Genomic DNA, 12,267 nt, shown 5'->3' with positions numbered 1-12,267 from the left:
AGGAATGCATGAGTAGTGTAGCCCAAGATTTTGCTTATACTGATCTTCACAGCTGTTCAAGAAAACTTTTTCGATGCTGATCAACACTAGCTTACACTCTGTATGTCATTGTCCCTCAGACCCAGAAATGCACCCTACTGCTTTTACTGCTATGACTGAGTATTTCACAGTTAGACATATCAGAAGTTAATTAAAATACATGGGTGAAATACATAGACCATTTAAAAAAGCTGAAAACTGTGCTTCATACTTCAGTAAGTATGTGGGTATACAGTCTGGCCACGATACATCTTTGAAACAAATGGGGTAAAAATTTGAGTGTCTAAGAACAGCGGAAAAATTTAAGTTACTGTAAGAATTGACATTCTTTCCACAAGACAAACAGAATGATTACATGTTTTGTTCACCCATAAAAATTCAGTGTGCAGAGAATAACGCAATTTAAAGTAAAATGAAAGCATTTGAGGCAGACCCTCAGAATACAAACCATCAGATTAAAACCTAGCCAAACAGCACCTAGGATATAGTCTCTGAAAGAATGTGTGCTGCACAATAAAAAAAGCAGCCTTGAATTCTGAAGCAACTTAACATTTGTTACATATAAGCCTCCTAGAGGCAAACAAGTTTTACCATTTCATATTCCTTTCAGCACAAACAATAAAAAGGACTCATTCCGCTAAATTAGTGTTCATTTTGTGCCAAAAAACTATTCAGAAGCTAGAACTCCTTTTCTCCCAAATAAGCACATTCATTGTTTCATTAATATCTCAAACCCTCTTGAGCTCGTTGTCTCATGCTCTTTGTTGTGCAGATATACAACTTCACTAGTAAGTATTGAAGAACACGTCCACTTCATTTGTTCTTCAAGTTCAGTAGGTAACTGACTATCCTAGACATGGAGGGAGTGAAGTTGGCACATTCTCATATGAAGAAAGCAATAAACTTGTGTCCTTCACCACCTCTCCCCTAACTAGGTTTTTCATATAAACATGGAGCACACCCATGTCTGCTGTGCTCTATGTCAAATACAACACTGACACACTGTGACTGGTATTATCTGCATATACCTGAACAATCTGGTCCTCACCAGAGTTGGGGATGGTGGGGCAGAGTGGAAATCAAGGCACAGGGACACCTTTTCTTCTTGAAAGGTTGGACCAGATGATCTTCTGAGGTCCCTTCCAACCTGGGCTGTTCTATGATTCTGATCCCCTTGAGGCTTTGATCACAGGTTAGCAAAGGTCACTTTGTCAGATGGAAACACTACTTCTGTAACTGCACTTACCAACTACAAGCACCTAGGGAAGAGAGGTATCTAGGTATCCAAGATCATACCCATACTGCTGTTTAGAGTGCAAGCCCCAAAATTAACTTATTTGTCACTATTTGCTGGATGCCTGCATAGGTCTGAAGTGGTTCATGTAATGGTTAGGAAGGACCAAACAAAGGATGCCTATCAGTGGGCTTGGCTTTATGCACATGACTTTCCAGGATAGAGTTTTCCCAGAGGCTATGTAGCAGAGCTGTGGCTTGCACAGAGGTGGCATGTCATTCCAACAGAGGACATGCTCTACAGCTCAGCCTACACCTACCTCACAGTGCAAAGTGTAGTCATATCTGATTTCAGTCCCATGCTAGGATCTGTGCTTGACTGATAACAGACAGGGTAAAGCATGTCTGGAAATCCACATATGGTCCTGAACTTATGACCTTCTTTAGGCACTCACATCCTTTTGTGGCCTTGAGTCTCAGTATTTGATTATGTAAATATATATTGATTAGGTAAATTTATCTACATTAAGATTACTATTGTTCCCAAAAACCTCCTCACAGAGAACTTCAAACTAAGTCTCCTCCCCACTCCCCTTCACAAGTAAGACTCTCAACATTAAGCATCTGTTTACCTTGTTTGCAACTGCATTGACATTGGGCCTAGCATCATAGATGGTCAGTTTTGAGATTTGCCCATTAGCCTCCCTGATGATATCAAGATATCTTTCATCATCTTTATTCCGCTTGCCACTCATTCCAACAAGGGGTTGACTGCAGCGCATAATAACAGCTTGAGTCTCTGGATGAATCCATGACAGAACCTAATCACATGTCAAAAACACATTAGAAGAAATAAATTTTATTTAAAAATATTAACTTTTAAAGAATGTAACTTAAATTTTAAAGAGATATGAAAATTAACAATTTTTCTTTTATTTCTTCAAAAGGTAATTCCCAGACGTCTCAACTGCTTCCATTTTAGTCTCATAAAATTTAGTAATAATCTTTTAAAGAGTTCATTCTCCTAAATATTTAACTAATTTACATTATACTTAACCTATATAATCCAGTATATTTTAATATTTGCCTACAAGTCTTAGGTTGCTCAAATAATTATGAACAGCAAACTGGAAACAAACATAGCAATGCCTGCTGAAACTAAGAAACAATTCAGAAAAATGAACTCATTGTAGAAACGGTGACTAAGATGCTCCAATTCTACACGAACAACTCTTCCCTTTTTTTTTTGAATAAGGAAGGAAAGTTGAACCTTTCTGCAGCATCTTCAATGTTTCCCCTTCTCTTTAAAGTACATTTTGTTCCTCAGCCCTCTTTACAAAGAGGAGGCACTAGAGCAGAGTGCATGCTGCCTCCGTTGTTCTTCTAAGACAGAGGGGACTTACCACAAACAAGACATAATGAGCTGCACAAGAAACCAATTGCAGTGCAAGAAAGTAAAGATAAGCACCCCAAGAAGCAGGCAAAAACTGCAAATTCATCGTTGAAGAATATCAAGGAACAGTATTCTTACCCAGTCTGAAAGTCATGCGTTACAGAGTGAAAGAACTGAGTTAAGAATCAGAGTTAAAGAAAAAAAAACCCTCAGAAAGTATTCACTCCTGAAATACAACCCTTAGTTGTATATCTAGGAACACGACCTGTAAGTGTGTGTGCGGGCGAGTATGACTGCTTATTTCCTGACAAGAATAAAATTACTATTACTGTACAGGCATACAAAAGCTCTGTCATGAATTTTGAGATGACAGAGAAGATACAACTAGGTTATAAGATCTATACGCACACATTATATATTTAACATATACGTTTTATAGATGTTATACATATACATATGCGTGTATATATAGTAAATTTATAATTATAGGTCTAGCTTGTCAGTAAATACCATATCTAATAAATATTTATCAGATTGAGTTTTGCATGTTTGAAATTAACTGAGATTCAAGGCAGCTTTCTGATACTGGCTAAGAATCTAGCACCTCTTCTGAGTTTGCCAAATTGAAATATTAGTTAAAACAAATTGTATTGTGATATAAATTAATATTTTCTGTAGTGCTCTAAAGAGCTGATACATAAGAATTCTCCTACCTCAAAGAATTTTACTTACAGAAATATACCCAAAAAGTCAAATGGGTTTATCCTAAATTCCCCAGCCCCATTTGAAGGGCTAAAAAGCCCAAGAATTCACTACAGAGACTATGCATGAGGTCTTATTTTAGGACAGACCATTGGAAATATGTTTAAATGCCATGTGCTTTTCTTACAGAAGAATAACATTTGCTATAACTTTTTATGTGCATCCAACAATAGCCAAACCAGTACAGATGGCAGTCTAAGGCTCATACTTCATTAAGAAAAGGGAATCTGCAATGCTGGCCATTGTTACTGGAAAAGTAACAACAAAATTGGAATGGGTGATTGCTATGGGGGGAAAAAATGGAAACGTGGCTTGGTCAAGACACTAGATTCAAGCAATAAAAACCACCAGCCCATCAAAGCTACTTTGCTGTATCCATTTCCAAAAAAAAGCACCCTCTGTGTCACATTCACCAAAATTGTTTGGATGCATACCTAAAAGTAGCTACACTGTAAGGTAACTTTCATCACATAATACTCACCGGGATTCTATTTCGGGACCTAAAGGCAGCAACTTTCTTGAGATCATCATCTGTTGCATTATATGGCACTACTAAGAGCGACGGATATGTGTCACACAGTCCATAATGTTCATTAATAAAAGTTACTCGCCACCGTCCATTAGGCAGTCCCTAAAATGTAACACAGTTTCTCAATGTATTTTTGGCTGTACAAATAATAATTCTGCTCTTTAATTTTACATGACATTATGGCCACATGGTGGCAACAACCTACCAATTTAACCAAAGTACAGTACTGTTTCAAAACAATTAGAGAAAGATTACAAGAACACACAAATGAGCTCATTGCTGATGGATTCACAGCCTTAAACACCACAATTCTATTCTTAAAACAAGTTTCAAAACAATGACTAAAACTAGTAGATGTATTTCTTTAACCGTGGGATTGAGGAAAGAAAATTGCCTTCTCCCCTCCCTCAAAGCTCTGCTTTTCCATTTTGCCTGCCGAGAAGAGACTATGGTCCTGACAAAACAGGAGGAAGAAGTCTCATCTCAACATTTTTTCCCTGTAGCCTGATACTACCTGCGGGTTAAAAATAAGATTCAGGATAGCTTGCTTTTTGAGAAACAACAACTTTTAGTTGCAGTCTGCTCAGCAAGGCATTTCACAAACAGCAGCCAGGAAATTGAGAAAGACTGATAAGGCATAGGCACATGCACAGTGGGGTTGTGTGGGTGTTTGTATTTTACCTTTTTTGGGTCTTAGGCCACTAAACCTTGAACCAAAAAACTATGAGAAGAAAAAAAAAATCCAAGAAAGTTCTTATTGTGTGCTACTTAATTAAACAAAAAAATCACCAACATCTTTTTTAATGCAAAAATAAAATTGTCTAAAAGACATTTTAAAATTTTATGTATCATCCTCTTTCATTGACATTTTTCAAAAATCAACTAAAAAGCAAGGTAGAATACTGACAGACATATAAATAACTTCTGTAAGAGCAATGCAGTTTCTAAAATAAGCTGATTTTTTTGTCCTTCACTTCAGGAAGAAGTAGACCAAATCAAAGTCCAAATGAAATCTATATTTAGGAGACTGTAGTTACATATCTGCACATTCTTCCTGCCCCCTGCTCACTTAACAGTGGCATCTTGTAAGAAATATCAGTAACTTCCCCTCAAAGAGCAAAGACTACCTTCCTGTGACATTCTAATTTTTTTAAAGGTTCCACTGTTTTATTTCTTTTTTTTTTTTCCAAGTTTTATTTCCATCTTCTCCCATTCTCAGCTCCCCCCACAAAAGAGCTGATAACAGAAATGCACAAACAATAATTCCTCTGTGTGAGTTGTCAGATATGAAATCACCAGGCAGCCGCAACTTTAATAACTCACTTGTCTCCTGTATTCAGACATTGGATTGTACACCATCCATCCATTTTCAGAAAACTTCTCTTCATTTGCAAATGCAAAAAAAAGCTGTAGGATGTAAAAAAAGCTTATTACACCAAACTGACTGAAAGGAGCAAATACGAGGGGACATCATCAGTTAAACTCTAATGCTCGCCACAAAATGTGACTGACTTTCCCATGCCAACCACCCCCTCTCCATTTAAATCTGATATTTATAAGACTGTAAAGCAAAAAGCAAGAGGTCATGAACAACACAGATCTACTAATGAGATAATGAAAATATGACAATAGTAAAAAACAAGGAGTGACAAAATAATAAAAATGACAAAGCTTAAACTGTTGGATTTTTTTACTGTCAGGATGTTGAAATGTTTTTAAATAGTTTATATCAGTTTATTTCCCATATTTCATATCCTTACAAATAAACTACCATCTTCTTACCAAAATTTCTCCAATAGGTACAGCTGCAATTAGTACACAAAATATTAGACATTAAATTGAAAGTGTAAAAAGGTTTTAATTGCTATTCATCGCCATTAGGAAACAGCTGCCTTTCTGCATCCCCTCCTCAATTGGTCCTTACTAACAGAAATCAGGTTTATTGTAAAACCCCTTGAAAATTAAAAGTTGTCATTAAAAATTAAAAAAAAAAAGTTGTTAGCAGGTTACATTACCTACTTTGCTCTTGCTTTGTTGCTCACTCTCAAGACTCATGTATATAACACAGCATTCTCACCGAGGATTCTGACAACTTCCTAACACCTTTTAGCTTGTCTTTCCTTCTCCTTTCAACCAATTCCAAGTGGGCTGTATTACCTAACTAACCCTTTTTTTTCCTTGGTTTGTTTTTATGATTTATGATGAAAGCAAAAGTAATGTTTATTTTAAGAATCTCCTTCATCGAGAAAACCGATTTCAGTGGCTTACAAATTCTTCAGATGCCAACTGGAGCATGAAACTAAGTTGTTTTTTAAAAAAAAAAAAAAAAGAAAACGCAGAAGGGAATGTGTTGTCCTGAGCTAACTGAGCAGCAGCAGCCAGAGCAGAAAGCATTCAAAAGCCCATCAAAGCTCATTTGTAACAATAAAGCTGAAAGCCTTCTAGCTATTCAAAGATATTAAAAGAAGAAATTGAATGCTAAACTGAACATCCCAAATCTATATAATTTTCTCAGGCGTAGACCTGAACGACACAGAAATGCAGAAAACCAGGCAAGCAAGAAAAAAATTGTGGTTCTAAAGTGCCATGATTACATCTACGCAGGTAAGGCAATGCTTCGTAAGTGCACCATAGGCCCAGATGGAGGTTTCTTTAGATCTTATCAAGGCAGACTCTAATGGCTCAAGGTGATTCTGTTTAGCCTAATGTTACAATGGTTTAAAGAGTAAACAGCTCTAATCAAAACACAAAACTGAATCCCTCCGAGACAAGGGTTTTTTCCCTCATGTATTTCAAATCAACAAGTATTTTAGAAGGACGTTACCGCTCACATAAGATACTTCATCCCACTAGTTTTAGAAACTGGAATTTCAAATTAAATCAGTATTTTAAATCAAGTACATTCATTGGCAAGTTTCCAGAAGTAAACAATGCATTCCCAAGTTATGTTTTCTGAATGTCTTCACCATTTTTAAAGGTGTAGGCCTTCAGTGCAAGTAAACATTACAGATTCTTTTGGCTAAGTAATCTGCTATCAAGTGGAATGGAGGGAGAGATGAAGGGAGAAGGAAGGAGGTGGACATCAACTGTATCAGGAAAAAAATCATTCCATTAGAAGCAGATGCAAGTATCAGAAGTTAAACAAAAAATTGAAAAACGTTGTTTGTTTGTTTTAATTGCAAACTAGGAATACAGCAAAACAGGAATAGCACTATCTAAAGCAGTAGATACAACTGATTTGCTGAACTATGAATAACTAGCTACACACAAGAACCATCCCCTCCTCCTCAAAGGAATTTGCTATATCCCAAAGAGCAACTATGCTAAGAATTCACCAAGGAACCAGAGACAAAGAATCTCCTAACAGGAGGAAACAGAAATGCTGGAATCCTAACAGGTTACTTAAAAGATGTCCCAAAGGCAGGAATATGTTATTTAAGTTGCTACTTAACTACAAGTTTCCTGGTGAGAACTTAAAAATTACCCAGCTTAAGCCTTGATAAGTAAAATACATGATTTTATTACAATGCACTGTGAGAACTGTTACATAGAAGATTTTACTGATAAAAGAAGGTGCTACTCCAAATTAGAAATAAACAAATGGCAGCTATGCTGCTCATATTACCCACAAAATAAGCCACAAGAAATCAGATGGAAAAGTGTATTTTGTTTTCACTTTTTAAAAACCAGGGTTAAATTTACTATGCATGAGGAGGGGATATTCCAAAAGAACAATGTCCAACTGTGTACAGCATGTTTCATTTAAAACGCTTAGCTACAGCACCTTTATGACATCTGTTACAAAAGTTTTCAGTCACACAACCCCCAACTATTAAAGCTGACAATTAAGCCTCATCAGTTCTGTTGACATTCCACATAGGGCAAATTCTTCCCATATTGCTCAAGAAAAAAAAAAATCCTTAGTAGCATGGATCAACCAGCAAAAATCTGAAGTCTAAAAAATAACAGAACACTACAATGAATGCAAAGGTTTATGGAGCAAAGTTTGGACTTAGATTTTTATACAAGTAGTTCAGAGAAAACTCTTGGAAGTATACTCCAGCAAGAACAGTATTTAAAAATGAACAGTATCTAGAAACCCTAACACCTAGAAAAAATTATTTTTCTTCTGCAAGACTTGACTAAATTGTAACAGAAATTTATATACGCACATTTATATGTGTGCATTGTGTACAGGCCGTAAAGTCTGGCTATGACTGAAAGTCTTACTCATTGTACAAAAGAGATTAAAGATCTGAATCCCACCCCCATCCCCCCCAAGGGCCTTTCCCTTAAGCTTTGAAACATTCTGCAAAAATGGCCTGAACTTTAGTCCAGGCTAAATACTAGAGTCTGAAATACAGCAACATCCCCACCCTACCTTAGGCCTGTCTCTCACAACAAAATATACAAAGCAATATATAAAGCAGTTTCGAAGAGTAAAAAGGTTTCCTTTTCCACTCTGACAATCATAGCATGGTTCCATTCAACAATATACAGTTTAAAGTAATTCCTCAACCTAAGATTTTCGTACATTCACCTCCACTTAAGCAGCTCATTAGATGGAAGATGTATCCCTCTGTGTATTCCAAAATGACACAGCAGAAAAGTCAGAGTAGCAGAATGTGCATTTGAAACTCTGCATCCACTTCCACTCAAGCAACCCACACTTACAACCATTTTAATACTAAGAATCAGATACTTTAGCAAACATAAGATATCTGCTTGGATACAATTATATTTTCTTATTTGTGCCACTACAAACCATATTTAGCACACATTTGTACATTACTTTTATTTATTAGAAACAAAATGTGATAATGAGCAATGTGAAGTGATTTCTATTGAATAACTTTTTTTGTTGAATTGGACCTTTTATTATTCTGATGCACCAAATTGACAAACCCCATTACAGTGGACAAATCAATGTGATAAATACGTATTTAGATCCCATAAGGGTTTGTTATAGTTCAGGTAAGCTTCACATATGCACTAACAACGCACGTATTTCCACTTTGTCCTGAATAACCCAAGATTACAGATTAAATGCAGTATGTTTGTATCCGTATGTCCTATCAACTTAACATTGTTGAAGCTTTCACGTCACAGTGCACATAATCTCAATGCAATTGTACAGTGCAGCAGGCAGATGAGACAGAAAGAAATCATGGGAAGAAGAAATTATGCTATTTACAATATATCCTGAACAGGTTCTCACAACACTTGACATAAGATTTGAGAGGTGCTATCTTAGTAAAAATACATGGCTTAGATTTTTGTGGATACAGGTTCCTTCATATTAGTTCCCCTTACATACACACACCTCTTGTGTCAGGATGAAAACAGGGAAGTCACTTCACTGCCTACAGGCATTTCGTATGGACCAGCTGGGTGCATATTTATATCTTTCAGAGCGCAGAGGGAGGTCAGAGAAGCAAACTACATGACCAGCTACAGGAATTGCACGACTCCACAAAGCAGAAAAGCCCTACCGACATCTCTCAGTGCGTCATTACACACAAAGGCAAGCCTTTCAAATGCCAGAGTATAATAAAAAGTTGGCCAGTTCCACGCCATGCCTTCTTCACACATCTTTCCTTCCCTCCACCATCTATGGTACATCCCTGCTAGACCCTCCTTCTCCCCAAACAACACTTTAGGTACTCTGAGCCTCCACCCTAACCTCCACTCATTTCTTTCTTCCCTTCACACACAAAATTCCATTCCCTTCTCTCCATGCTGCCTCTCCAACAAAAAGCACTTCTCCACAGCTCCTACTGCACCCAGACTATTTTCCCAGGAATTAAATGAACTGCAGCTTCATTAGATGTGTCTAAATTTGATAAAAATGGTTGCAAATTCAAAAAAAATAAAACCTACACACAAGACACGTTCAGATTCAGAACAATACTGCAGTAAAATAAAAGCATGTTTTGTTTTTTTTTTGTGTTCAGGAACAGGCTTTTTAAAGTCATGAACATATAATCAGAAAGCATAACTGTGGTTTGTACAGGTATACCTGAGCCAAGTCTAGATTCGTTTGGTTGGATACTGACTAAGTACAAGCAACAGGACAAGTTTCAGGTAGACTACCTGCTCAATAAATAGGTGTTTCAGGCAGCGAGCCCGAGCTGGCCTCTCCTCTCAGCACTGAGACCAGCTAGCTGAAAGCCACTTGAACAAAGCATAGATTTACCTTAAGTTATACTGATCACTGGTTTTATCTCACATCTTGGGTTCAAAGCAGGATAGTTTGCAATCACTTCTAATGTACTGACCGTATCTGTTCTAAGTTTGATGGAGAGTAGTGCTACATGTCTGATGGAAACCCATCAATTCATGTTAGTCTATCAACTAAAAATCAGTTTCAAATTCTTTTCAGCTGCCATGGGAAATAGAAAGAAGAAATCAAGGAAAGCATTAATGTAGTAAGAAATAAAAAAAAGTATAGTAAATCATCACTCAGAAAACTTATGGGGTGCAAGGCTTGTGACTCACCAATACCTGCAGTTAGTAAAAACAAGTAAGACTTATAATACATCAGTTAAGATTTTTGCAAAAGCAAATGAAAGCCTCCTTGCATAGAATGGAATTATGGATTTCATTGCAGATCCATAGTCTAAAAGCAGAAGACTCCTGCTTCACTTGAAGCAGGAGACTACTACTTCACTTTAAAAAAGGCTTTCAAATCTTGTAACATTTTTGGTAAGATACTTTTTATGCTTCACTGTGCAAATAATTCTGTTTACTTCCTTGCAGGTGCTAACCCACAATTTCAACACACACAGACTCTTTTTTAGTCCTCCTACAGACTAAGTGCTTGCCTTCAACATTCAATTTATCATTACCATTTTGCACACAAAAATAATATGCGATACACTGGTTGCTCACAACACAATGTAGTTCTGCGAGATAAAGGAAAGAGCAGCTGCAATCTGACAATACAGTTTGGCAAGCAGTCTATTTACAAAGAGTTATATATTTCCTCTATTTATGGAATCATAGTACATAAATACATGTTGTACATTATCATATCGCATATATACAATTTATTATTTGACCAATCTTTATGCATTACAAAAGAAGAAAGCAGCACAACTAGAACAAGGTGTTAAACACATGCAAAGCAAGTCAATTGTTTTTTCTATTTCTTAGTGATTTATAATGTATGAAAAGCATAAACCACTAAGCTTTTACTCAGTGAAAAGGCTATCAGTTTCTCAATGAGTTTAAAAATAAAGATATTGTTAGCCTTGCCATTACTACAGCTCAGCCCTTCTTAACTGTTCATCTAAAAAACTAAGATCAGACATTGTAGTATTTACATAATTAACTTCTGATCATCTGCTAATATGTTAACCTTACACCATTATTGCACTAAGACTGACATAAGTCGTTCAGAATGAAGCCTTGAGTCAAGATGTTTTTTGCAAAATCAAGTGCTCCATCAGATAGGCACCTATGTCAGGCCTCACTGACTTCTAAAATCATCTTTGTAGATCCAACAGCAATACTAGCATGATCTGATTCTTGGACATTTCAAATTACCAGAATAACTAGCTACATCAGGAATGGGAGAGGTCAGAGTCAGCAAGCATGACAACCAGTGCCTCTCATCAAAACTGGCTTTCCCACAGAGCTATCATGGTTAGAAATAAATACGTATCATGCAGGTATTATGGTGGTGAATAATCTTATAAAATGATGATGTGTAGTTTCAAGATAAGATCAGGAAGTAAAGCAGCTGCTATGTAGAAACTAAACTACAGAGACTAAATATATCTCATCTTTTGTGGAGTACTACAAACATCTAATTTTTGGAGGTTTGGCTTTTTGGTATTTTGTTGGGTTTTTAAAAAAAAAAAAATTTAAAAACACTTTCAGCAACAGTTTTCTTTCAACTAGCACAAGTTTTCAAATGCAACAGAGGATTATGGATAGCAGCTCTTTGTTCCATATCAACTAAGCTGTCAGTCAGATGAGCTATCAGTTTTTACATTATATTATTGATCCAAGGAGATCTCAACCAAACCTATACTCAAACTGGAGAGACAAGAATTATCTTCTGGAAGTAAGCACATAGGACAATGTTGAGACACTCATGAACAGCTGTGAACAGATCTGTTATTATAGGCTCTCAAACACTGCTGTTGGGATGGTGATGGAGAAAAATCTTGAAAACAGTAAGTACACTCAAATCAGAAATGGGGCTGTATTTTACCATTCATTTGCCCAAAAACAGTACAGCAAAAAACTGAAAGCAAGGCATCTCTGAACGTCCTTGTTTAGGATCAGCTCTGAGTGTGTGTGT

The 12,267-nt window shown here is 36.5% G+C and overlaps 1 protein-coding gene across 1 annotated transcript in view; it reads right to left on the bottom strand.

Moving 5' to 3' along the window:
- MTM1 (myotubularin 1) overlaps positions 1 to 9,533 on the bottom strand; it is a gene marked incomplete at its 3' end in the record, with an annotated part of 18,180 nt that extends 8,647 nt beyond the window's left edge. Inside the window, exons 1-5 of the mRNA XM_010282151.1 lie at positions 9,449 to 9,533; positions 5,739 to 5,761; positions 5,280 to 5,363; positions 3,909 to 4,058; positions 1,905 to 2,093 (exon numbers count right to left, since the gene is read on the bottom strand). Coding sequence (XP_010280453.1) covers positions 1,905 to 2,093; positions 3,909 to 4,058; positions 5,280 to 5,363; positions 5,739 to 5,761; positions 9,449 to 9,533 — 531 coding nt within the window. The remainder of the gene's footprint in view (positions 1 to 1,904; positions 2,094 to 3,908; positions 4,059 to 5,279; positions 5,364 to 5,738; positions 5,762 to 9,448) is intronic.
- Positions 9,534 to 12,267: the final 2,734 nt, after the last annotated feature.

The sequence above is a fragment of the Phaethon lepturus genome, unplaced genomic scaffold, assembly GCF_000687285.1.
Source record: "Phaethon lepturus isolate BGI_N335 unplaced genomic scaffold, ASM68728v1 scaffold47962, whole genome shotgun sequence".
In the NCBI taxonomy this organism is placed as follows: domain Eukaryota; kingdom Metazoa; phylum Chordata; class Aves; order Phaethontiformes; family Phaethontidae; genus Phaethon; species Phaethon lepturus.
This window is presented reverse-complemented; position numbering and strand designations above follow the sequence as displayed.